Raw genomic sequence first — 27,097 nt, forward strand, 5'->3', positions numbered from 1 at the left:
ATTTATCCATTCTCATGGGGATCGGCATGTGGACTGTTAGCAGTTTGGGGCTATTGTATAAACAGCGCTTCATGGGCTTTTCTGTGTCCATGTGCTGTGTGTGCACATGTAAGGTTTTCCAGGACATGCAGCGAGGCATGGAATTTCAGGGCCCTGGGCTTTAAGTCTCTGTTTTACTAAGTAGTGCCAGAACGTTTCTAGAGGCATCTTTAAATAATTTCTTAAATGAACTCCCACCAGCATCGTACAAGTTTCTTTTGATCTAGATCTTTCCCAACACTTGTCATTGACAGACTTCTTAATGGCAAGTTGTCTGTTGAGTGCACATGCTGTTTCGCCATGGTTTAAATTAGAATTTCTGTGAACACTAATGAGAGAGATGGGTCCTCTTTGGTAGACTTATTGGCCATTGGACTTCCTCTTTGTGAAGTGCCTATGGAGGTAGTGCATTGGACTTTTATTAAGTTATCTTTTTTTTTCAGTTTGTAATTCTTTATGTATTTTGAGACCGACTTTTGATGAGCTGTAGTTTTTATGAATAAACTCTCCAACTTTGAGCTTGCCACAGTCCTTATATTCCCCTCCTGCTTCCCATAAAACCTCCCCCTAGATGGGGAAAATGTCCTTTCAAGTGGAAGTGGCATTAATGCAGAGGTATCCGCTCCATTGTTGCTGTGATTCCTCTAGATTTTGTCCCAGCATTATTACTATCCTGGCAGCCTTTGAAGGCTTTTGTGAGACCAGAGAACATACTGACCCAGTATTTTTTATTAAATTCAGCAAACGAGTGTTACAATCCTAACCTGCCACTATTCACAACAAAAGTGAGTTTTATTATTTATTTACTTATCACATGTACAGTGTTTTAAAATATCTTTACTTTCAGTCCAGGGTGGTCTTGAACTCAAAATCCTCCTGGCTCAGCCTCCCAAGTACCACAAATAGAGGTACGTACCCCCACTCTCCCCTTGTCTATAAATTCCTTTATTATTATTATTTTCCTTCATCCTATGCTTTTTCTGGTCCCTAAGAACAGTAGTAAGCCCACAGTTGCACTCATTAAATACTTCTTGAGTGAAGAATAAACTTTCCAATGATGGCATGCACCTCATGGGAGGCTCTGAAGCACCAAATCAATTAAACTCTCTATCATCGCATGTGAACACACCACAGCTCCCTACACTCTTAGATAACCCTCTATGCCTTAGGCTTGTTTGGCAGCAAGAGGTAAACAAATTTAGACCACTTAGCTTTAACAACTCTTCACTTGTCTATAGGAAGAGGACTTGACTTGATGGTGTCTAAGCTAAGTATATTTATGTTTTGGCCAGGGTCTCACTGCATAGGCCAGGCTGGCCTCAAATTTGAAATCTCCCTGTCTCTGTCTCCAGGATGCTGGCATTACAGGAACATGGCCCCAGGCCTGGCACATTTGAAATTTCTGAGACTACATATTTCCTGTCCCCATTAGCTATCACGCCAATATTAATAAAGACTAAGCATAAGCCAGGCCGGGATTAATTCCTGCCAGTGGGCTCAGAAAATGATGATTCTTGCAGTCTGAAAAACCAAGTAATCGCCTTTGTTCTGCAGTGCATATGTTGTCCTGCTCAGAAACACTGAGCTGTTAAGCCTACAGTCCTCTTAGCTACGTAGGGCATCCCAGTGAAGAGGGCCTGATGGCAGTGATCTAATGTAGTCCTTTGATGACATTTTCTGAGGTTTTCCAGCTTAAGCTGCTAATCCGAATCAATCGCAGGCCCTTCCTCAGGTTTTCCCAACACCAGCAACATCATTCTCAAAATAAATAAACAAATAAACACAATAAAAAGCTCTCACAATCACAGGGAAGTAAAGGGAAAGCAAATGCGGTGTCCACAGACACACTGAAGGCTGTGAGCCCAGTTGGCTCTCTTCTGTGGCTTCCAGACAGTTTTAGCAACTTTCAACCCCAAAAGGCCACCAATTATGCAGCCACCTCCTCTGTATTACTCCTTCAAGTTCATGTCCTGGCCAAGAGCACGTCCCACACCCAGGACACTCAACTTTAGCCATATACAGTCAGTGGCCTCCATATTGGAAAGTTCATGTTCCACCATTCAGTACTGTGGCCCCACTTTTGTCAGCCCCTTATTTTTCCACAGCATAAAAGCGAAAACAAAACAAAAACAAAAACAAAAACCCAAAACAAAACAACCACCACCACCACAGCAACAAACTCCGTAACACACACACAACAGGATCAGCGAGCATACAGTCCCAGGCAGGTGGTCCCTCAAGGCAATTACCATGAACAAGATGGAAGCGAAGTTCATCAAGTATCCTGGGAAACGGTCTTTCCAATTCAGTTTATCTTCATCATCCTGAGGTGAAACAGGAGAGTAGAGACAATCAGAAGACACAAAGAACGGATATTTATTCACTCCTATCTTTACATAAATTTGCATGTCAACCTTTGGTGCTTTGTGGATATTTCTGTAGTAACTGGTGTCTTCTTCCTCTCAGTATCAATGATAGCCCCCCCCCTCTTAATTTTGATTGACAGCACACCTGAAATCCCAGGACTCAGGGTGCTAAAGGAGCATGACAGGAAGGCCAGCTTGGGTACATAGAGAGGCCCTGTCCTGTAGCCCTGAAGCTGTTTAGACTTGAGGCAGCAAATCTGGCAAGCACAACAACAACAAAACCTTGAAGACGTCTGAAGCCATGTTTGTGGAGTGCAGAGAAAACAGCAAAGAACATTGTGTTAGGCAGCAGGGAGCCATTCATCACCATGTGCAACAAGTCAGAATCCAAGTCAGCTAGCTCCCTTGCCTCTCAGAACGGGTCTGATTTGGCTCCAGCAACAGTGCCATCTAGCCTCTGAAAGCTTGAACTGTATGCTGAGCACCTTCTGGGCCTAAAGCTTCTTCCCAGCATCTTTTGTGTGCCCATGTCAGGGCCAGGCACAATATAGAGATGGGGAAAAAAGTCCCTAGGATCACTGTTGGGGGTGTGGGGGGGGCAGAGAACCCAGAGAAACAGATGACGCCCACCCACTCTCAAAGGGTGAAGAATTGCCCATCAGCTTGGGAATGAGAGCTAACTAGCGTGTGATCTGTGGGGACTGATGAGGAAGGAGGAATTTGCCTTGTGTATTTGGATCCAGTGTAGGGTTGAGCTGACATCTGATGATGCTGGAATCACGCCATGATTGAGGTAATTCAATTCTTAGTACTTTCACTTACGGATGATGTTCATATACTCAGGTGCTCATAATAGTCAGAGAATCCAGTCTTAGACTCATGGTCAAATGAGCCTTTTGTCACGCCATAAGAGCAAACTAAATTCCAGATGGTGACCATTCTGAAGACAAAGAAGCACTAAGATTCACTCAGATCCACCCAGCTGGAGTTGAACAGAAAGAGGGAGTCGGCTGTTTGATTCCCCCACACTTCGCCTTCACCAGCACACCACTGCTTCCCGACAGTACCCTGAAAATATTGTCCTCTAAGGTATCTATAAGGAAGCCCAAAGATGACACAGCTCCAAGCAGAAGAATGGATTCACAGAGGGGCTCTGCCTCCGGCCCTCCTGGCTACACCTAAGAGCTTGATGGACACACCTGGGTCCAGCCCACTCCTCAGAGCCAGTCTGAGCACCTTTGATGGAGCAGGATCTGGGTGGATGCTGAGGATACAGAGAGGAGGAAGCTCAGGGGGCCCAGAACCAGTATAAAGACCTCCAGGACCTAGAGACAAGGAAGCAGAGATAAGTCGGACCAGGAAGACGGTTTCTACTATTTTGTACAAAATGAGACAGCTGAGGAGAATTGAGTTAGATGTCCTCTCAGGAGAAAAGCATCCCATTTCAATATAGCTGCCCTTGTGTTTGTTGGAAGATCAGGGTGATGGTTTACGGTGATGGGGTTTTGTTTGGGACGCACACATCCGAGCATACACACAGTTCTCATGCCTTCGGACATTATCCAAACACAGGAAGCTGAGAGAAAACTCAAGATTGCACACTGTCCTTCCAAACTAGGTCAGTAGTAAAAAGTAGTTTGTTTGTTTTGTGTTTTGGTTTTAGACATGGGATCTTGCCACATAGCCCAGGTTGGCCTTGAATTCATAATCCTCCTGCCTCAGCCTCCTGACTGCAAGGATCACAGACATGCATCACTTATCTAGTAAGAAACAGTTTTTAACCATAGGAGTTTGACACTAAAGCCAACTAAAGCCTTCCATTTGCTGGTCCATGCCAGATGTGACATTCAAGGTAAAAGGCCATCGACTTGAGTACCTCTGCCTAAAAGCTACATCACCAGTGTATGCAACAGCAGAAAGAGGAATAGAACTAGGTTTTTAAATACTCACTATGTCAGTGACCTTAGTAAATCCCCCACAATTCTCTCTCTCTCTCTCTCTCTCTCTCTCTCTCTCTCTCTCTCTCTCTCTCTCTCTCTCTCTCTCTGTGTGTGTGTGTGTGTGTGTGTGTGTGTGTGTATGAGAGAGAGAGAGAGAGACAGAGACAGAGACAGAGACAGAGACAGAGACAGAGACAGAGACAGAGACAGAGACAGAGACAGAGTTTGTGAGGTCCAGGGGACAAGTTCTGGTCTGTCTGCCTCTTCATTGACATAGGGTCTCTCACAGGTCTACAAGTCGCCATGTTGCTTAAGCAGACTGGCCAGCAAGCCACCAAAGACCTGCATATCTCCCTACCCCCCAGCATTGATTTATAAGTGCACCGCCACGCCTGTTTTATTCTTGTTTTGTTGTTGTTGGTTTTTTTAAAAATAAAACTACGGGTTCTAGAATGGAACTCAGGACCCCGTAGTTCTAGAGCAAGCTGAGCCATCTCCATACCTTACAGCAGTTTCTCTACTGTGAAATATTCATACCCTTTATTTATAAAATGATTATGGATATCATACCAAATTAGCACAGCCTTTAAGGAAAGCCCACCTAAGAGAACTGCGGGCATTCCGGGAGACCTCTCAGGCTCCTCTGTCTGTCTGTGGAGATACCAAAGCCAGGCTCACTGAAGTGGCAGAGGTATCGTGTGCGTCACGTGAGTGAGTGCATGGGACAGAGCTTTAAGGGCAGAATGGCGCATACAACGGTGAGCGCCAATTAGCTCTGATTACATCAAAAGCAGGTGATTGTGGGGCACTTAGCTAATGTCTCCATTGTTCAGACGCCTGCTGTTGTCTGCTCTTACTTCTTTGTCTCTGCTGTCTGTGTTGGTGTCCCTGAACTACTCCTCCCACCTACAGACCTCTGTCCAATACGTAGGACAGACAACATCCACATAGGACCTCAGAGGCCTCCTTATGATAAAGTGGGTATTTAGAAATGAAACCACTTAGAAAGTAATAGGTGAGGATAGTAGGACCCCTTGGAGGAAAGGGTCTTTGGCACAGTGGCAACTGTTTTTGCTTTTAATATTAAAATTCACATTTAATATTAAAATTCATATAAAATTAAAATATTAAAACTTAATATTAAAATAAAAATGATAAAATAAAATTCATATAAAATAAAATTTATAGCAAATTTAATCTTTATTAGAATATGCTTTTCCATATCTTGATGACTCTATGCACTCACGTATCAACGCAGATCAAAATAGAAAATGATTTTATCACTTTTTCAACATTTCCCTCCATCGTCTTTGATCTCTGTGCCTGATCCCCAGAACTAGAAAAATCTGTTTAAGGTCCCTCTAGTTTGTGGTCCTTCAGGATGTCACAGAGTATACTGCAGTATGCTGCTCTTCTTGAGTCTGGTATCTTTGGCTTAGCACAGCTCCTCAAGGCTTCATCCATGCTGTGGCATAGCTCAGTGGTGTGCACCTTTCACTTAGGGGTGGTCCACGCCTCATCATCTGGATGAGCATCAGCCCATTCACCCATTCATTGCCCTGGGGTTGTTCGGATTGCTTCCAGCTTGTAACAGTTAGAAACAAAGCCCTTCTGGAATTTGTATACCCATTTGGATACAAATAGAAATTTTCATGTTCATTGGGCAAGTATCAAAGTAATGGACCTGCTTGGTCACACTGTAAGTCTATGTGTGACTTTATAAGAGGCCATCAGACTGCATTCTAAAGTGCCCAGTGCACCTCCATCAATAGCATGTGACAACTCTGTTCTTTCTTTAAATACATTTCCTTTAGGATAGGTGTTTTTTTTTCTTCCTCCCTCCCTCCCTCTCTCTCTCTCTCACTCTCTCTTTCTTTCTTTCTTGTTTCCTTTCTTCTTTTCCTCCTTCCTTCCTTCTTTTTTAATTTAAAAAAAGCCTTAAAGACAACATAGAGAATTCTATATATGTTGCTTCAATTTCCCATGTACGTTCAGCATGTTTTCACTACTCATAAACCGATATCACACAATATTATGAACTAAAAGTTCACGCTCCATTTGTATTGCCTTAGCTCAATGCCTGCCTCCCGGCCCAGGGTTGCAGCTAAGGTGCCACATTCTATCTGGCCATTCTGTCCCCTGAGGTGCTTTAGACCGTAAAGGACTCTCGACCCTGCTTGCTGTTGATGGCTTTGTCAGCTTTGCGGCATGTTGGTCAAATGCTTTGTAGAAGGACTCACACGTGATCTTGTTTTAAACTTTGACTGAGGTTATGTTTAAGGGAAGAAAGCAAGAGACTGAGGACCATTTGTAACATGTCTTCTCAAAGGTACAGACAGTGATACGTCCTGTCACTCATGCTGATAACCCTGATTTCTTGAGGATTTCCTGGGGCGTGTTGGAGTCCTCTATTAGAAAGCATACTTCCACATTTCTGCTCTTTAGACAGTGGTACCCATCTCCATCTTTAAAGGTTAGAATTGTATTTCCATCTTCGAGGAAGCAATATCTACAGGCACAAGGATGTTTTATTACACACTTTCAATGTACTGGACGTCCTTAGAGAAGGGCCATAGGAAGATATACCCAACCCCTCTCCAAACTCTTAAAAAATAATAAAACACAAAGGAATGAAGATGATAATGATAAGCTATTGGTAACCATCGCGCTTAACGTAGAATTGGCTTTGGCCTTCAAAGGAAATAGGACGTCGGCCTCCTCACTTCTCTTCCTTCTAGGATGCCTACAAAGGACAGAGGCAGGGAGTAGCAACCTCTGGGCTCTTCTGCCTTCTCACCTGCAGACTATGAACAAGAGAGTCTGGAAGGGGAATGGACTGGCTTTGTTAAAATAATCGTATATTGGGCCTGTGTTCCTGCAAGTATTTATTAGGGGACGCTATCAAAAAGAGGGGAAAGAGTCCAATAGATTAAGGAATTCAACACTTGGCTTTCATGCCTGATTAGCTAAGCAACTTTGGGTAATGGTATTGCTCAGTTTCTCTGGACAATATCACCATTTCCTGTACAACGAGGTAAGTGGAAAAATTGTCCTACTGGGCACCAAGGAGTATATGGTGGATGTGGCACTCCTTGGGAGACTGTCAAGTTCTGTGTCAACTGATGCAGGAGTTGTGTCTCTTTTACTCAGGATGATGGCTGCACATCAGACCACACCAGTGTGAGGGACTGAGGACACAAAGAACCCACTTTTTTATTTTAATCTATAAGAAACCTTGACTGTGGGGGAAACAAATGAGAAAGATGGACACAAATTGTAGCATGGCATACTACATGCAGAATGTCATGGAAACAGAAGAGTGGGTGATTTCTTATTTGTTATTAAAGGCTGATGTTTTCACAGACAAAAATGATGGGGATAATCCAGAGATAGCATTAGATCAGGTGTTCTTGTTTGCCATCTATTGATGTGACAAAACCCCATAACCAAAAGCAGCTTGGGAAGTAAAGGGTCTATTCCAGTTTACAACCTATGGACCATCATGAAGGGAAGTCAGGACAGGAACTGAGGTAGAGGCCACAGAGGAATACTGCTTACTGACTTGGTCTCCATGGCTTGCTAGTCTGCTTTCTTGTATACCCCAGGACCACCTGTCCAGCAGTAGTACCACTCACAGTGGGCTGGGGTCTCTCATATTAATCATTAATCAAGAAAATATCCTCACATATTTGCCTATAGGCTAATCTGAGGTAGGCATTTTCTCAATTGAAATGCTGTCCTCTGAGATGACCTTGCCTTGTATCAAGTTGAGAAAAAAAAAGAGCCAGCACCCCATAGTCAGAAACACTGAACTGTCATAGCTTTCATGACCATCAGGTGGGTCAAAATAATAAGAGGTAGGGTGTATAGATAGAATCAGTATCTTAGGAAGAGGAGACAGTCAACTCAAGTACGGGGTATACATAGTGCAGCTTTGGGTACCACGCAGAGAAGCAGAGGTCACAATAGCTACTTGTAGCAGCAGGTCAGTTGTCTGTGATTTAAGGCTGGGCTGGCAAGATTTATGGAGCAGTCAGCTTTTCATTTTCTCTGAGAAACCCGTGGTCCAAGGAAAGAAGTGATGTTGTCCCGGAGAGCCAGCTCCCTAGGCCTTGGGCCTATAACAGTGCCCCTTTAGAAGGCTGCTGCTGGATGGCCCTTTTGTAATGAAGGATTCCTTCTAGAGTTTAAACTCTAAATGATGCTTAGAGGCCTTTACACTGTTATTCTGTTTTTAATACCACACAGAATTTATTCCGATTGTGGTTAGAATTAAAAGCATTCACTTCCGTGTGTTGTTAAGAGAAAGGAGCCAAGGTGTCCTCTGTCTTTTCTCTTTAAGCCACTTCTCCCCTGTCCATAAAATCCTCTAATTCTAAGCACCCACCATTCAGCCATACAAGCCTGACTATGGTTATCAACTGGACTGCCACCTTCCTCTCTTGCCTCAATCCTGCCACTCACAAGCAACTCAGACTAAGAAACAGTGTGTGTGTGTGTGTGTGTGTGTGTGTGTGTGTGTGTGTGTGTGTGTGTCACTGCCTGTGCAAAGCTCTGCCATCTTTAATGTTCCTATTTCCTACTGGCTAGTGTTCTGGACCAGCGTCTAGTCTGCATAAGGTATGCTGCTGCCCAGAATGCCCCAGTTCCAGCAGGCCTAGCGGCACCCACCTGTAATCTCAGCATTGGGAAGGAGAGGGAGGAAGATCAAGAGGTCAAGGTCATCTCTGGCTACATAGTGAGTTGAAGGTCAGCATGAACTAAAGGGACTCTGTCTCCAAAAACTCAACAAACAAACAGCAACAGCAACAAAAACCCTCTGGTTCCAACTCGTGAGTCCTCCACTCTGTGTTTTCATTGGCAACCCTCAACCACTCTGCTTTCTCCAGATAATCACATGTTTTCTGGTTATTTCCTGATCTGTGGAGCATAGATCTTTGGCCTCTTGTTGCAACTATACACAGAGCCACACATGCGCTTCTGGGCCTCACCTGCCAACGGCTCCGTGTTGTAGGGGTGTGAAATTGGTTCACATGGTGAAGGGAGGTAGGTAAAGGGAGCCGAGCATCACGGAGGTGGGCTGTCAGCACTGACCGTGTCCACATTACGTCCTGGCCACACATTTCCGTTTTCTTCCATACCATATTGGTCATCTCTAAGCTTCTCCCCATGTCTAAGCCCGCGTCACCACTCGCCTTTCCCCAGCACACATTAAAATCAAGACTGTCATTTAAGAACCTCGCCTTCTCCCTTTATAATCTAAAATTCCAATCGACCTTCCCCTTAACTGCTGTTCTTCCTACCTTATAGATAGATAAATAGATAGATAGATAGATAGATAGATAGATAGATGGATGGATGGATAGAGCACGTGGCAGGGTATGCATCATGATGAGTACATGTGGCATTTGCCTATATAGGCCCATGTCAATATCAGGTATTTATTTTTTTTCTCTATTGCTTTCCATCTCATCTTTGAGACAGGCTCTCCTCTCTCACAGAACCTTGAGGTCACTGTTTCCTGGCTGCCAGTAGGCTGCTGGGATGTACCTGCCTCTTCTCCCACATCAGTGGGATTACAAGCACCGCTGTGTCCAGCTGTTACATGGCTTCTGGGGTATGAATTCAGGTCCCCGTGGTCTGTACCGCAATCACTTTACTTCTACCTCCCCAGGCCTGAAGCTCACTCTTCTCTCTCTCTCTCTCTCTCTCTCTCTCTCTCTCTCTCTCTCTCTCTCTCTCTCTCTCAGGGTTTTGTTCCCTTTATGTTGAACTTCTGTTCTCTGACTTCAGCATACTCCCTGAATCATCAGTAGGATTTGTTGTAACAGGTCTGTGGCATTCCCCGACACAGTCTAACTCAGTGGCTCGAGAATAGAGTCTGAGAATTCCCATTTCCAGGAGGTTTTCACATGAGCCTGGGGCTAGTGCTGCTGGTCAGGGGCCACACAGTGATAACCACTCTTTTAAGCCAGTTCCTTTCAACCTACAAGCACACTAGACATAAGAGTCCCCACTGAAATCACTTATGATGTGGCTGACCACCATCCACGTGCCTTAGACACACCCCATTCAATCTTGCCATCGACTTTAAAGTTACCACTATGATTCCCACACTGTAGATGGAACTGAGGGGTCTAGAACATTAGAGAAACTAGTTTGCAAGCAAAGTTACAGCTCTGGAATGCAGTGTGCTCAAGTCTCATGTCCTCACACCTCATCCTGCCCCTGTCATCTCAAAAGTACATCACCATAGAAAATTAGAAGAAAGATGCTACTAAACCCCCGGAGAAGGACGTTCAAGAGGGGATTCAGGTGGTCTCGACAGAGATTAAATAAGTTAAGAGTTGTAAATCTTCCAGGAGATTCTGTCAGTGAGTTACTGGCAAGAGATGGAATAAAGAAGGAAATGTGTACATACAAAATGAAAAAATTTCAGCCTTTAGAAAGAGTTAAATTCTGTTGTTTGTGAAACGGGCAAGTGGGGAGGACTTTGTGTTAAGTCAAATATGCCTGGTACAGAAAGATAAATGTTACATGATCTCATTTTTATATGAAACCTTAAAAAGAGTTTATATTCTTACAGCATACAGGAACAGGGGAGGTGGCTCAGTGATTAAAAGCACTTGCTGCTTTCCCAGAGGACCTGGGTTTGATTCTCCGCACTCACGTCAGGCGACTCACGGCCACCTGCCACTACAGCTCCAGAGGACCCAAGACTTCCTCCAGCTTCTGCAGACAGACAGACAGACAGACAGACAGACACAACACACACACACACACACACACACACACACACACACACACACACACACACACTGAAAATAAGCTTTGAAAAAAGAAATAAAAGGCACAAGTGTGGAGAAGTAAAGGACGGGAATGAATTGGTCACTGGGTACCATTTTACAAATGGGAGGAATAAATGTGGGGTTCTATTGCACAGAGAGGTGACAATACCTGGCAATAATGTTCAATTTTCAATTTTCAAAAGCTGGAAAAAAAGGTTTTCTAATGTTCTTACAACAAACAAATAATAGATGTTTAAATTACAGATATGCTGACGCCCCTGATGTGATAGTATCCAATGGATGCAGAATGTTAAGTGTGTACAATTATGTGTCAAGCAAAAATAGTTTCAAGCTGCCATTAAGGTCTTCTGCAGCCTATGTGAAAAAGCTTCCAGTACATCACAGAAATAAAAACAAGTCTGTGGAAGTAGGTGGTAGATATATAAAGAAGGAAGCAGGTGGGAGATGCGGGGAGAAAGCCCCTATAGTTCATTTCCTTAGAAAGCTATGGTGAACACAGGGTTGAAACCAAGTTTAGCTAGCATCCATGCTCCCCTGTACTACATACTCCTAGACAGCATGGCTTTATGGATACTGACCAGCTGAGAATACTCAGATCCTTATACTTAGCCCATCTCTCAGCTAAACTACCAAATAATTTGCCCAACTGCCTGATGGACGTCCTTAACAGAATTTCTTAAGATGAAATGTTTCTGAGTTAATGAATCATCTTGTCCTATGAATCTTCTTTCCTATCCTACCTCAGTGAACTGAACCAAGACTCTCTGAAGATGGTTTGAGCCACAAAGTATAAGCACACACCAAAAAGTCCAACTAATATGTCTCCAATCACATTAACAGACCTTGACCTGGGAATATCATCATCCTCACAGTCCCTTTCTGTGCGACAGGATATGGCTGAGGCACTATCAGAATTTTCTGGAGTCCGTGCTAGATAGGAATAAGATCAATAGTTTCTTGGTTTGCTTCAAGGGCATCTTGTTTTCCCTGGTTGCCTGTCTTAGGGGTTCTTGTCATTGTACTAGGTGGAGCCTTCTGTAAGTGTGGAAGTGACTCACTCAAGTTCTCTAGTCATAGACAACACCATGTGGAAGCAGGGATGGGGAGGGCTGGGACTTGTGTGGGTTTTCTGAATGAAGTGACATGGCAATGACTTTGGTAAACCACGTTAGTTAAACTGCATGACCAACAGAAGCTGGTCCCAGGCAAGAGGCCCCAGTGGGAGAGTAAGATGAGGAGAGGGACTTCAAGAGCGGGTCAGGTGCATAGTCAGGTACTACGACTAAACATAAATATCTGCGTCCAAGAAAGAGTTTGTTCCAATGTTCTCATCAAGGATTCTGAAGCTGACTGGGTCCCTCTCCTTAGGTCCTTGAGCCAGATGCTCGTATACGTAACACTGCATTCTCTCACTTGGCTGGTTGAAGGGCTAAGTCCATTGGAAAGTTCACTGAAACGAGATGAAAGGCTGGGAAGAGAGAGGACAGTGGACAGAAACACAGAATGCTTTTCCTGTTGAGAGTCCTTGAGGCACTGTCACAGAGAAGAATCCAGAAAGGTGCATCAGCTCCTAGGCTTTGGGAAGCGGTGAAGGGGGACAGCCTAAGACTGTGCAGACCAAGGTTTCAGGGTTAAGAAGTTTTATATGGTGTGCATGAGTGACTCTGCATGTGTGGGACACCTTGTTGGAATTACTAATTCAGCCAGCCACCACTGTCAGTTCCACCACACACAGGATGTCCATTTCAGAGGACAGAGAAGGATTTAGGTTGCTTTCCCTGAGACAAGGAAAGTCACAAATGTTGAGAGTTAAGTCTGTGAACTCTTGGCCTGTGGATTCAGTCCACTTCCGCTCTCTACAAAGAGAGAAGCAAAGAAGAAAGTGGTGGTGAGGCTCAACGTGGGGGCCAGTAATGTCAAATGGGGCCATAATGTTTATTTAAGAAACACTCTCCACAGTAGAGTGGAGAGTGGGATATGACTTTCTCACATACTCTGGTGCCTCACCTTTGACCATGTCCCCTGGAGGGGGAGACCTGGTGGCACTCAGAGGAAGGACAGCAGGTTACCAAGAAGAGACTTGATACCCTATGAGCATATACAGGGGGAGGTAATCCCCCATAGGAACAGTCATAGGGGAGGGGAATAAGGGGAAAATGGGAGGGAGGGAAGAGTGGGAGGATACAAGGGATGGGATAACCATTGAGATGTAACAAGAATAAATTAATAATAAAAGGAAAAAATTAAAATTAAAAAAAGAAAGAGTATTTGTTCTTTTTATTCCCTTCTTCTCACTCTCCCTTCTCTTTCTTTGGTAAAGCTGGGACTCCCATCAGCCTGGTTGGTACACTATGATGAAATCTAGTCCACAGTCTTCTATCTGGATTCAATTCCCGGCTCATATACTTATTGACTGAGAGACTTTACGCATATGAAAAACCTGTTGAAAATAGTTGTCAATAATACAAGATACTGTGAATCCAAAATGAGCTAACGCATGGAATTAGAGCTATCTGTGTGTCTGGCACGTAGAATTCAAACCTGTCATTTTAGAACCTTCTTTTCCAACCACCCTTCCCCCATGTCGTCTTCTCTTTTCATCTCCCCGTTCTTCTATTTCTACCCTTTCCCCCTCTTGCTCTCCCTTGCCTTCCCCCTTCACCCACTTGGGATGCAGATCTTACTAGGCAACGAGTCCTTGCCATTGTAACAAGGAAACTCAAGAACACTGTGGCCTTGCTTCTTACAGCACAGATTAAAGGCTTGTCCCTCCAGTTCCAAAGCCACACAATCATCCTGTGTGACATCATTTCATCACCTGGACTTGGTCCCCTCAGTCAAAGGCCAGAATTCCTCCTTAGGGGCCAAAGCAGGTCTTGTCCTTAGCCTTTATAGGTCCCTCCCAAACTGAACCCAACAGGCTTCCAGAGGCAGAAGCTTTTCTGGACAGGGTCTCGGTTTCTTAGAGGAGTCTTTGGCAAAGGGACTAGAGGTAGTCACATGGCACAGCACCTAAGTCCACAGGCATGCCTAAAGCCCAGGACAAAACACAGTATAATTTGTGGGTAAAGTGGAAAACATTATCTATTCCTCTCATGGCTCAGTTTTCCCAGAGGACACAGAAAACCACTCTCTGAGGTCCTGCTCATTTCCACTGGCTTCCCAGAAAGCTTGCTGTTTCACTATCTGTCTCTCAAGCTGGCTGCCTGTTCCCCCTGGGGTCCAGCATTAGGATGAGCTCCTCTCTCTCCATTCCCTTCATGTCCTCTGGGTACCCTTGCCTAGATTCCAATTGGAGACAGCCTCTCCCCTCTCACTCTCTCAAGGAGAGAGATTTTACAATAGTGGCCACACAAGTCTCAAAAGGGTCCTAGTAATGTGAAGGCAGCAGACAAGAAAGTATTTGTCCTTCTTCAGGCTTTATCCATAAAAGGAAGAAGTGGAACAAAGCTATTAGTAACAACCTTTTTTCTCAATACAATTCTACGAGACTTTGATATACAACTTTATCTATGACAGCACACAAGCGCCAGGAACTTGGGATACGTCTGAAGTCTATGCTGAGAACAGCAAGGGTCAGTGTGCTCTGAGCTCAGGCTGCTCTCTAGTCCACTCTCCTCTGTAGTGAGAAGTCCTTTTCTACACATAGAAATATAATGTGATTGCTGGTTGCTGGCTGGAGACATCCTGATGATGAAGAACTGGGTGCCCCTAATCAACAGGAAGTAGTCTAAAGAGAGCTATACTCCCTTTCCCCCCATCCTTATTTCTCTCCTACCTAGTGTTGGGTGTTGGGAGGGATAGGGGTGGTGTAGAAGGCAGGAAGAAGAACCAAATAAAGTAGCCAAAAGGCTGGCTGCACTCCTCCTGTGCAGACTTTTCTCTACTCTGTTCCAGTCACACTGGCATCCTTCCTGACCTTTGAACCTATCAAGACATATTTCCACATTGAGACATTTATTGGAGCCCCTTTGACCATCCCCCCACCCCCACTGGACCCTCTGCACATTGCTCAAAAGAAGAGTTTGCCAATCTTCTAGTCCATCCCTTACCTTTAATTACTCTGTATCACTATCTCCCCATCATTATCTACAGCTATCTTGTATGTCTTCAGTCTAGGTTTCTCTAAGCTCCCGAGAAGTAAGAAGCCTGTAAATACAATCCATTGAGGGTCACAAGCGCTTAGACGATGCTGGTCCATGGAATTCATTTACATAGGTGACGAATGAGTAGATGTCAACCTGGAAACAATCATCTTGCTCAGTGATGCTCAATGCTCATAAGCTGACAATTGAGCGTTAAGCCACCGGGTGGATCAAATCTAATTTCCTATCAGAACAGAACAGCCCACAAAACTTTTTCATCACTTCATAGAATGCATATCAGTGTCAATCTTGTGTAGATGTCAGAGAAGGTAAAGAAGGACATATAAGTAGACTGTCAATAATCTTAAGAAAAATGGCCAACTATAGTCCCACGGGCAAGTGTAGATAGAATAGCCTTTCTTGGGTAATACAGTGAGGAGGTTTAGCTTTCAGCATTGCCTGGCAACGTTCTGGTGCATCCTTGCTTTTAAGCAGGCAGGAAGGATGCGACTGCCCTGCACTGTGAAGACCTTTGCAGCACTGACTCTGAAGTATCTAAGGGGGCTCTGAGGTCCCCTTAGGTCATGTAATTTTGTTTCTCAGTCTAATCTCCAGCTTCATGTGTCCTTTCCCTTCCCTGGCATTCTTTCCACAGAATGGAGAACTGATCTGTAGAACATTCGTTTGTAGGTTTGGCATTTTCATGAAGTCTCTCTGTGATGGCACGAATATAAAAACATCAACTCATTGGCCCATGGGATTGGACATTTGGTCCCAGCTGGCAGCATTGTTTTGGGACATTGTGGAAGTGGGGCCTAGCTAGAGGAAGTGGGGCACTGCAAGGAAAAAAGAGTGGGCCTCGAATCTTATAGCTCAGCCTTCCTACCCTTGCTCTGTTTCCTCATCTTCTCAGATGTGAGCAAGTTCCTTCCCTCACAGCCATAAACTTCTCTTGTTGCTAAGACTTATCTGCCATGATGGACTGTGTACATTTAAACCCTGAGCCAAAAAAGTGCTTCCTCCTTCAAATGACCTTTTTAAAGACATTTTATTCCAACAATAGGAAAGAGACTAATATGGAAAATTAGTACCAAGAAATGGGGCCATTAGTGTGATCAATTCACTCAGCTTTGGAATTGATTTGCTAGAGGAATATGGAAGAGTTTGAGGCTGTGGGTTAGAGACAACCTCCTACACACATGTACACACACACACACACACACACAGAGAGAGAGAGAGAGAGAGAGAGAGAGAGAGAGAGAGAGAGAGAGAATCATGTAAGCAGAGCTTAAAGGGTGATTCTAGTGAGAGCTGGAGATCAGAATGCTTATAGTAAAGGCAAACTAGTAAGGTTCCAGAGAAGAATAAAAACTATTGGCAACTTGGGTAGAGACTATTTATGTCATATTCTGGCAAAAACAAAACAAGCAAATAAACAGAAACTGCCTGCATTCTGTTGATTTCCAGAAAATTTGAGGGACAGTGAATTCAAAACATCAGGGCAGTGCAGCAGACAGACTCTGGGGTGGTTCCTGCCACTGTGTTTAGTGTGGTTTATATAGTGAGAATTCAAATCTGGGGGGAAAAAAGAGCAGAAAGCTGTGGGAACGTAGAGTTTGGAAAGCAAAGGATTATGAATACAGTTAAAGTTTCAGATAGAACAGACAAAATCGGTGCAAGTAAAGTAAATATGATCTCTAAAGAGATTGGTGCTGTTAAAGAGGCTTTCCACACTTGTCACTGGGACAGAGGGCTTGGCGCCTCAAGGGTAAGACTCCCTCCACATCAAAGACTCCAAGTTGTGTAAGTGAATATTTGGTAAAGGAAGTACCTGCAGAGTGTCTGAGGACACAGAGCCTCCAGGGCACCTGCTGTGGTGGGTCCACTTAGCAAAGACCCTTTCCCAGGTTGATTCACAAAGAATAGAGAGAGAGGCTCCTGCTGCCACTGTCCAGAGAACCAGGCTGTATCCTGAGCTGAAAGCAAACTTTATAACATTCAGGTGGCCCGCTTCACAGGCACGCAGGGTACTGAAGTAAAGCGGCTTCCAGGAAGGCTCCAGAAGTCAGGCAATGTGCAGCAGGTTCACTTACCCATATGTGGCTCCTGAACAGGCTGTGAAGGAAGCTATGAAAGTAAAGCCCGAGTAACAAGAGACTCAAGGATACTGGAGATGCCAGAAGTGTAGGACATTCCCTGAAGTAAGCTGCTGGTATTGAGTGGAAAGAAGCCACAGTTGGTACAGGCAGCAGACCTGGAAGGGCAGAGTTACCTAAGCCTGCTAGGGTCCAGACGATGCCATCATAAGTCCCAGATACTGGACAGCGAGCTACAGAAATTTGGCATTTGTCCTGCTGTTTTTTGTTTTGTTTTGTTTAGGTTGTTTTTTTGTTTGTTTGTTTGTTTTTTGGGTTTTTTGTTTTTATTTTTTATTTTTATTTTTTTTTAGTTCTGATTTGTTGCAGTCTTTCCTTCTTGCCTTCCTGTTCCTTTCTTTGGAATGGGAATGTTTACTCTGCGTCCTGTATGTTGGAAGTATATAACTTTTATTGTTTTACTCAACAGGGGCTTACATCTAAGAATTCGCTTGCATCTCCTAGAAAGCTTCAAACTTCTCAAAACAGCTGGAACTGTAAGGCTATGAGGGTTTCCCAAGTTAGAGTAGATGTGTTTTGAGTGCTAAGATGGCCATGAATGTATGGAGTCAAAAGCTCAGTGTGATGGTGTAAATATAAAACATGCCCCCCACACACACACACAGGTCCATGCCTTTGAAGCCTCAGTAGGTGGTCCTGGAGGAATCAGGACATTGTGGGGAAGTCTCAAGGCTCTGCTTCCTGCCTCCTCTGTTTCCTGCAGCTCAGATGAGTGCAAGCTCCTACCCCACACAGCTGTGAGCCATTCCTGCTGTTCTTGCCATAATGGATTGTATCCCCTCAAACTGTGAGCCACAAATAAATGCCTCCTCCCTTAAGTAGCTGTTTTCAGGTTTTGTATCACAGCGGTGAGGAGGGTAACCAACACACTTCCTCACTCTTGTCTTCTTCCTGTTCAGTAAATAAGGAGAGAAACGGTTGGCTCTGAATTTCCGTCTGAATCTGTCCCCTCTATCCCCTCTAGTCCTTTGGTGTCGCATGATGGGTCCCTTAAAGCGTTGTCTACATGCAACTATGCTTGGGATCTTGGAAAAGGAGGCTATGGCCCACGGTAAATGAGAATAATAGAGAGACAGGAGTAACATGCCTCAGATGGTCAGACCTCAGAGAAGCTAGGTGACCTTTGTATAAGGCTGAGGCTAGAATGGAATTCAATGATGATGTCATTGAATCCCACATACATTAACCATCAGACTCACTTGATGGTGGTAAAAATTAAAAAAAACAATTCTGGTCTCTTCTCCAGATCTACTAATTTAAAACCTTGGGGGTGAATATATTTTTTAAAAATGATTTGCAAATATCAGTTATGCTCAGCCCACTTTGGAAAATGTTGCTCTTCAAGACTCATTCCCCACTTGATGCTTTTGCTCTGGGGCCATATTCCTGGGGCTTGTCCCTGTGTGAACAAATCCTCCAAGAGAAGCTCTCGGCACAAAGCACTTAGAGGCAATCCCCTCACGTACAAGACGTCAACACAGAGTCTATCATGTCAGCAGCAATGTTGGCCTAGCCAGCATGCCAGCTGGCTTCCACTCCTCTCCCTCTGCCCTCAAACTGATTTTCAGGATTAGAGCAAATACTGGTGATTCTGAAGTCCAGCAGGACAGCTCACGCTCATTGTACTGTCATGGTGGTCCATAGAGTAAGATGTGACGTGAAGAGAAAACTGCCACGTGGCCATCAGCAACACCGAGAGACCCTGGAGGAAGCACGGTTCTACTTAAAACACTTGAAGAAAACTTAGCACCTAATTATAATACTTAACATATTCAGTTGCCTTGCACCCATAAATATGGGGGGTTTTAACCCCACCCCACTACACACAAAGCACCTTAACATGTACCATTAGACCTTTTAACCATAAGCAATACTATGGGTCTTTTATTCAACGGTCAAGGTGCCAGGTTTGGCAGGATGGGAAAAAAAAAAACCTGACACTTCAACTGTTGTGAATTTTTATGTAAAGGTTGTGCCCTTTGGAATCAGTTTCAAGTGTAAATGAATAAACCATGAGTCTTGCCATCACCCATGTGTTCTGGTCAGAAGCCTAACTGAGCGTTGTTCACTGTTGTGTTCACAGTGTCAGTCAGTTCCAGCCTCAACCCACAAATAGAGCCATCACTGTTATTCTGGGATGCAATCACAGTCACCTCAACTCGGGGCTTGTTTTTAACTAGGACAGCAGAAGGAACTATTTTCAGCAACATGCAGCAACAGTTAACCAGCACAAGAGGCCCTGCAATTAGACTTCACCATGGGATCTGATAGCACAAACTACTCTGAGAGGCTTCTTTCAGATTCTACTAACAGCAGTCAGTTGTTCTCCTAGATTAAAAGCTAGACATCTAAACAATTGGAACAAGACTCCAACATGGAGACTAAGTATAATTGGAGGAAGCATACCCTAGACCTTCACCAAACCTAGGAACATCAGCCAAGGGAGGAACTACCCCCACAGTGTATTAAGAACAAAGCAAGCCCCAAGCTAGATCGGGAGCTGCCAAGTAACACATACAAAGCTACTGTAATATAATCTGATCAGTAACCAGTTTTGACATTACAATGGTAAAAATCAGCAAGTGTCTCCTTTTCTTTAACATGGACTGCAGGCAAAGTGTGGCCAGCCCAGACCCCCATGCCTGGCCTCTAGGTCCAAATTATTTATGACTTAGACATCTCTAAGTTGCTAAGCTGAAAGCATCCTGATAGATGCCCATGGGGCAGTGGAAGAAGTCTGTGTCCAGTTCCGGCCTGGAAAGCATAGCCAAAGAACATAAAAGTCCAGATGGGGAAAAATATGAAGGAGGAGGAGAAGTCGGCTGTAAGAAATGTCCAGGCAGTCCCTGCCTAGCTTCCTCCATTATCATTGTTACACACATGGGGTCCAGGATGAGACATTTCACACAGAACATCATATGTGGATGTTTTATAGGAGGAAGGTGCATTGTATGAACTCTCAGCAGTTTCTGCGTGTGATTCCTCACCATGCCCCATGGGAAGGAAGAGGTCCAGACCCCTACCCTGTACTCTGGACTGCAGACTGCCTTATGCTGTTGAAGCTCTATTTATTCCATACATCCCTAACCACCCCCCCCCATCCAGAGCCCTAGTTAATACTAGAGCAAAAGCATTAGTTTTGACCTTCAGAATGCTCAAGTTAAGTGCACCATGTCAGGTTTTCTGATGGCTCCAAGGCAGTGGCACTACTTGTCTGGGCAAAGGTAAATGGTCTGACAAGGATTTTTCTAAGCACTTGCTGTGTTTCAGGGACTGTGTGGTGGCCTTTGTGCCCAGGACTCTGAGTCATGAAAAAGACATACATCTCACAAGACAGTTTTATTGCAGTGAGGGTGTTGGGATGGATTTTCCTTCAGTCCCTAAGCTCCCGGAATAAAGACTTGTGAGACTCAATATATATGTTGGGGTGGTTTTTCTTCCCGTCCCTAAGCTCCCAGAATAAAGACTCATGTGAATCAAAATATAATTACCAAAACTTAGGCCATACAGCTAGGCTTCTCTCTGAGTAGCTCATAACTTAAAATAACCCATTTATACTAATCTACATTCTGCTATGTGGCTGGTTACCTCTGCTCAGGTACCATGCACCTGTCCTCCTTATATCTTCACTCATGACTCTCCTACACCTGGCTCTATTCTAGAATCATTTCTGCCTGCCAGATGTCCCATCTTTTATTCTCCCTTTCCTACAGGCCATAGGTGATTTTTAAATTGAGAGGCAATGCATCCATACAATACATAAGATACTCTCTCCACAGTGGGGAAGTTGCTGTAGCATTTTAGAACCAAGAAGAACTCCTCACTTATATGTCTTCAGAAAAAAAATAGGATCATACATGAGTGTTCTCAAGTATGTGTGGTACACAAAACCATGCTGGGAGAGCCAAGAGTACCCATAACAATGACTCTGTCCAAGAAGGTAGGGGACTGTGGCTGATGGCACTAACATCCAAACACACACACACACGCACACACACACACACACACACACACACACACACACACACACACACACACGCCATGCATCCATCCATCCATCCATTCATGAATCCATCTGTGTATCCACCCATTCACCCACCCACCCATCCATCCATGCATCCATGCATCCATGCATCCATCCATCCATGCGTCCATCCATCCATCCATCTACCCACCCACCCATCCATCCACGCATCCATCCATTAATCCATCCATCCATCTACCTACCCACCCACCCACCCATCCATCCATCCATCCATCCATGAATCCATCCATCCATGCATCCATCCATCCATCCATCTACCCACCCACCCATCCATCCATGCATCCATCCATCCATCTACCCACCCACCCATCCATCCATGCATCTATGCACCATTCACTGTGTGCTTCCTAACTTAGCATAGGGAACTTCAGGCTTCTTTACACTGATTCCCAATGGTAGCTTTCTCAGGTAGAAATTATTAGTTTCACTTTATATGGAAGGAAATTAAACCCCACAAAGATCATTTACTTGGCCAGTAATACACTGTAAATAGCTGGCCTCAGACTTAATCCCAGTCTAAATAATCCTAATTTATCAAAAAATTCTTCTTCTCATTCTGCACACTGTGTTCTTCAATAAATTGGAATCTCTAAATACCAACAGACATTCCACACACATAGTCTCTCCCTTGGGTGTTAGAATGCTAATTCAGATTAAAACCCCTCAGAGATCCTATGCTGTTCTCACTGTAAACCAGCATTCACAGACTTTCAAAATTGTGATATTTTTCCTAGCAAATGATCCATTTTCTGGTAGTTTGAGGAAAGTTGCTGTCTCCTTTCATGACACAGGAGAACCCCAGGCTTCTGTCCCTCAGAGAGGGATTTCTTTAAATGTGTTTTTCATTTCATACCAGTGGCCCACCCCTCATGGTGGCATCCTTTTACCTCTCTTCCTCCTCTGAATCACATGTCTGTACAATGCACACCAGGCACGGGGTACCAGACCTCCAAGAAGTGATGATTCGATGTGCAAGTGTTCTCTAAGACAGGTCATCCCTTCCACTGGGCCCACATGGTGGCTTCTTCTCATGCTGTTTCTTATATTGCTCCTAGTTGAGGGATAGGGTACATCTTCATAATTGCTATGGTTCCATGCTGCCCATTACCACCACTGCTGGACCATACATCATCAGATCAATGGTCTTGCTTTCTAAACCATCTTTCAGCTGCCAGCTCTGAAAGGACATGCCTCTGCCCCTAATCTTCTGTTCTCTCTTTCTCTCTCATAGAACTCTCCATAAAAGGAGGCAGAGTGGTAGAACACAGACATAGATGGGTACCTCTGTGCTCTGGCAGACTTTGCTCGTGGTACCTAGAAAACAAACCTGGTTTCTGTCTACCCTAACCTGGAACCAAGGTTCATCTGGGGGGACCTTCTGCCTGCAGGCTGCTCCACATCTGAACCCTGCTACCCAAGGAGCCAGTACACACCATCTCTTCACTCTGCAGCCCTGACTCATCACATTGTTGGAGAGTGACAACCAGGGAATCTGCCACCTCAGCTGCTCCAGCCAGGCCCCTGCTCTACACCGCAGGCTACAGAGACATCTCCCTGTGTTGCCAGCTGGGGGATTTTTTCCCAGTGATCTCAAATCATCTCAAATGTTTGATATCCAAGAGTAACTATTGTTGGGCTCCCAGACATGCACAGAACAGCTTTTTATTTAAGGAAAAATGATGCAGCTTAACCTGAGTTTATCCTCTCCTTGGCTTCCTCATCTTCCATCTTTAGGGCCTAAGCAGAGAGGGCAGCCTGAGGTCTCTGGGATGCCACAGACTTGGCCAGAACTTATGGGTGATAATGATTATATTTCAGTAATAAAGACTGAGAACAGGAAAGCCTGAAGCTGGGAAGGGGAAAGGAAAAGTAGCCTCACCAAAAGGAGTACACAACCTGGAACAACACCTGGATAACAAACACTGCAAGAAAGGAGTCTTTCCTCCCTCCCTTCCTCCCATCCTTATTCACCACACAGCCAATCAATTGGGGCAGCTGGGAAGGAGGGAGGCAAAGGGAGGCAAAAGAAGACCCACATTCTGTTGTCTCCCAGTGGAACCCACCCTGCTGCTCTCCCATTTTACACTTCCTTGAGTCTAGAAATGAAAAAGATGCAGCAGTTTCCTAGGAATTACCTGAGAGGCAAAACCCACCTCTCATGGTCTACATCAAGGATGCTGCTTGGATGCACCAAGCCTTCATAGACTTGGTTTGAGTGTGTCACCGAGGGGTCCCTGTGTTGGAATTTAGTATTTGCCAATAAAGTATTTAGAAGATGCAAACTCAATCCAACTTTGGTGTTTAGAAGAAGGGACATTGGAAGGTAATAGTATTAGTTGGGCCTTGTTGCTGTGATGAAATGCTAACCAAAAACAACTTGGGGGAAAAAAGAGTTTGTTGTACCTTATGGTACAACATCTATCCGTAAAGGAAGTCCATCAGTGCAAGAATGCAAGGCAGGAACCTGGAAGCAGGAACCAAAGCAAAGGCCAAGGACCAATGATCCTTCCTGGCTTGCTTCTCGTGGTTCATTCTGCCTGCTTTCTTCTACAACCCAGGACCACCCGGCCAGAGGTGGCACTGACAGTTTGGTGGACTCTCCCACAGCAATCATTAATCAAGAAAATACTCCAAAGACTTGTCTACAGACCAGTCTGATGTAGATACCTTCTCAATTAAAGTCCCATCTTTGGAGATGACTCTAGGGCTTATCATTGGCATCAGAAGTGAGAGTCTTTCTGCATGAGCTTGGCTCCCTAACTTTGAAGTCTCCTAATTCTTCAGTGTTCATGGTCGGCCTAAACTTCAACAGTGTTTAATTCTGACTAATGGATTCATGGATAGTATCTACTTCACTGGTATGGCCGTTCTACTTTTTGAAGCATTCCCTTATTTTATGTATATGAATATTTTGCCAGCATGTACGGATGTGTGCATCCATGACTGGTTCTCACAGAGATCATAAGAAAGTGTCTAAGCCCTTGGAATTAGGGTTATAGGTAGTTTTGAAGCATCACACCAGTGCTGCGAACTAAACCAGGGCCTTCCGCAGAAGCAAAGTGCTTGTGACCACTGAGCCATCTCTGCAGCTTTGGCATGGCCATTCATAAATTTGTTAAATTTACCCAATAAGTACTCCTAGCATATTATTATACCTAGCAGTCAGCTTCTAGAATTATGTAAACAAAAGTACAAATTGCTGTATCTGAATGGCAATTGAGGGAATATTAATAATTCTTGTTGGAGCCAGAAGCTAGGAGGTACACATACCCTCGGCATTTGGATCAGGCTGTCCCTGGGCACCTATCCTTTCCATTCTGTGACTCCAGGGTCTCAATGCAGAGGAGACTCTGAGCTCTCTAAGAGCCCCAAGTGTCTTGTTCATCTCCTACTTTCTAGCAATCAGCACAGAAAGAAGCACATTAGGTGTTTGATAAACCGGGAGAATTTTCTGGCCCCTCATAGAAGTTGTGTCCCCTGAATATGTAGTTATTACAGCCCTGTAAAGAGCCAACGGGCCCACATAAAACTTTATAGGTCTCCTGTGCCTCCCTCCAAAAATACTCAAAATTAAACTTCTATACAGGGGCAACAGATAATAGAAGGAAAAACAAGTAGGTGGGAAGTGAGAGACAGGGCTTGAGGGACTACCCCACACTGCTTAGTGGCAGGATGACCTTAGATACTTGGCCTGAGATAGGTCTCCTCAACTTTTAAGAAAGGGAGAAATACTGTGCCACCACCACACATGTGCCAGATGGTTATCATCAAAGCATTCACGCTGTCATACATTTAGATTGTACCAACATTGTCTTTGCATCTCCTACATGTCAGAGGCTCTGGGGATCACGTCCTCAAAATGGCTTCATTCTATGAAGTCTTCATATTTTGCTGTGAAGATCAGTGATGAGCAAGGGGAGATGGGGGATGCAGACAAGCAAGCACTGGCTGTGGGTTGGTAGTTATAGAACTTACATTTCAACGAGACTCTTCCTTGTCTCTGTGTGTTTGACATACTCCCAAGGGAACACACAGTTAAAACAGTCCTCTCAGAAATTATGAGAGGTGAGCCTTAAAAGTCTTAACATTCTGCCCATAGGGAATCGAGGCTCAGTGTTATAGGAACCTACAGTTTCCACTAGAGGTGAGAGGCAGTTGGTCTAGGAGGCAGCTTCCTATTTCCATAGTGTCTTTCAACCTAGGCCTGGGAACATGACTGCCATGTATGGCTGTACCTGACCACTCAGAATCACACATGCTATCTGAAAAGGGCTCTTCCCATGTCTCGTCGGTCACTGAAAGAAAGTGAAGCAATGAGGGAAAACAGATCTCCACCTCTTCTCTGTGTCATGGGTACCATTCTCCCCACCATCCTTAATCTTTAAAGGCTAGGGCAGCTCCGAGATTCACCATTATCATCTAAAATCCCCAGGGCACTGCATGGGCATTGCCAGAGATACAGAAGCATCTTCAAAACACAGAGCTACCCAGTCCCCAGAATGATTTGTAACTTCATTAACAAATGGTACAAAAAGGCACATGATCATCACAAGTCTTTGCTCAACAGTGGGGAAAGGGAGGAGAGGGACAGTCAGAGAGAGATTTGTTTTTTTCCTTTGTAAGGGAAAGAACTCTGTGTGTTCACACACTTACTTACACATGTGTGTATACTGTGCACGCCTTGGCAGGGGCAGCAGATGGAACTGGTAAAGGATAAACCTACATTTCTCTGAGGCACCTTAAAGAGGAGCCCATCCAGAGTTCAGGGGGTGACTAAAGATCACATGCTTCTGCAAGTTCAGCTCCAAGATGTGCATTTCACTCACATGGCCCCTTAGAGGGAAAAAGGAAGAGTAACAAGCCAACCTAACAGTACCTAAAGACATCTTCAGCCATTTTCTTTTATGATCACATTTGCCAAAGCAGGTATCTTAGAACCTTCCCCATATATTGATAGAAAGTTACAAATGGACTGATTTCTCCTTCTCTGTGTTGGCTTTTTCTTAGCTTAAAAAGGCTTGTCAATTTGTCTGTCAAGAATATGCCAGGCCACTTGGAAAGCACTGACTAGGCCCCTCACCAACCCAAGAAACTCACTGGTGTCTGTATTGTGGCTTGCCACATCCACATACATCTCCATTTGAGGTGCTCCAAGAATTTCACTCTGCTAAATCTGGAAGGGACAGCTCCTAAGTTTCATCCAAGTTTCCTTTAAGTTATCTGTTGGTCTCTAAGTCATTTATCTTTTCCAGTTACACCCCACAGTGTCTCCAAGTCTGCAATTGAGCATGAAAGATAGCCACCAGGGCAAAAGGTACACCCCCAAACTATGTCCCCTGCCGCAAATCCAAGGATATATGAAAAAAAATGCCCATATCCACCCAAAGGCACTGGAAAGAGTTAAGCCTGACGGGCTGCTATAATTGTCATCCATCCCAAATGTATGTTGGGGATGCCAGTACATTCTCAGTGGGGTTGTTGGATTCTCCTGCATCTCCTGTGCTGATGACAATACCAGCCTTGTAATGTCCGGCAGTCTATGACCTTCCGAATGCTCTTGATTGATAAAACAGAAGCCTTGAGTTGAAAAACTAAGTTCATAAATGCTTTCTTGGGCTCATTTTCTTTCTGGTCAAGTTTGTCTGTGCTAAGAGGAC

The 27,097-nt window shown here is 44.4% G+C and overlaps 1 protein-coding gene across 1 annotated transcript in view; it reads right to left on the reverse strand.

Annotated features, from left to right (window-relative positions):
• The window catches only part of ANO2 (anoctamin 2), a 334,924-nt gene that overhangs the window by 75,676 nt on the left and 232,151 nt on the right, over positions 1–27,097 (reverse strand). The window contains exon 15 of the mRNA XM_084764895.1: positions 2,289–2,363. Within this exon, the coding sequence (XP_084621021.1) occupies positions 2,289–2,363 (75 nt within the window). The remainder of the gene's footprint in view (positions 1–2,288; positions 2,364–27,097) is intronic.

This window comes from Acomys minous (genome assembly GCF_964271855.1).
Source record: "Acomys minous genome assembly, chromosome: 17".
NCBI classification, from domain to species: Eukaryota; Metazoa; Chordata; class Mammalia; order Rodentia; family Muridae; genus Acomys; species Acomys minous.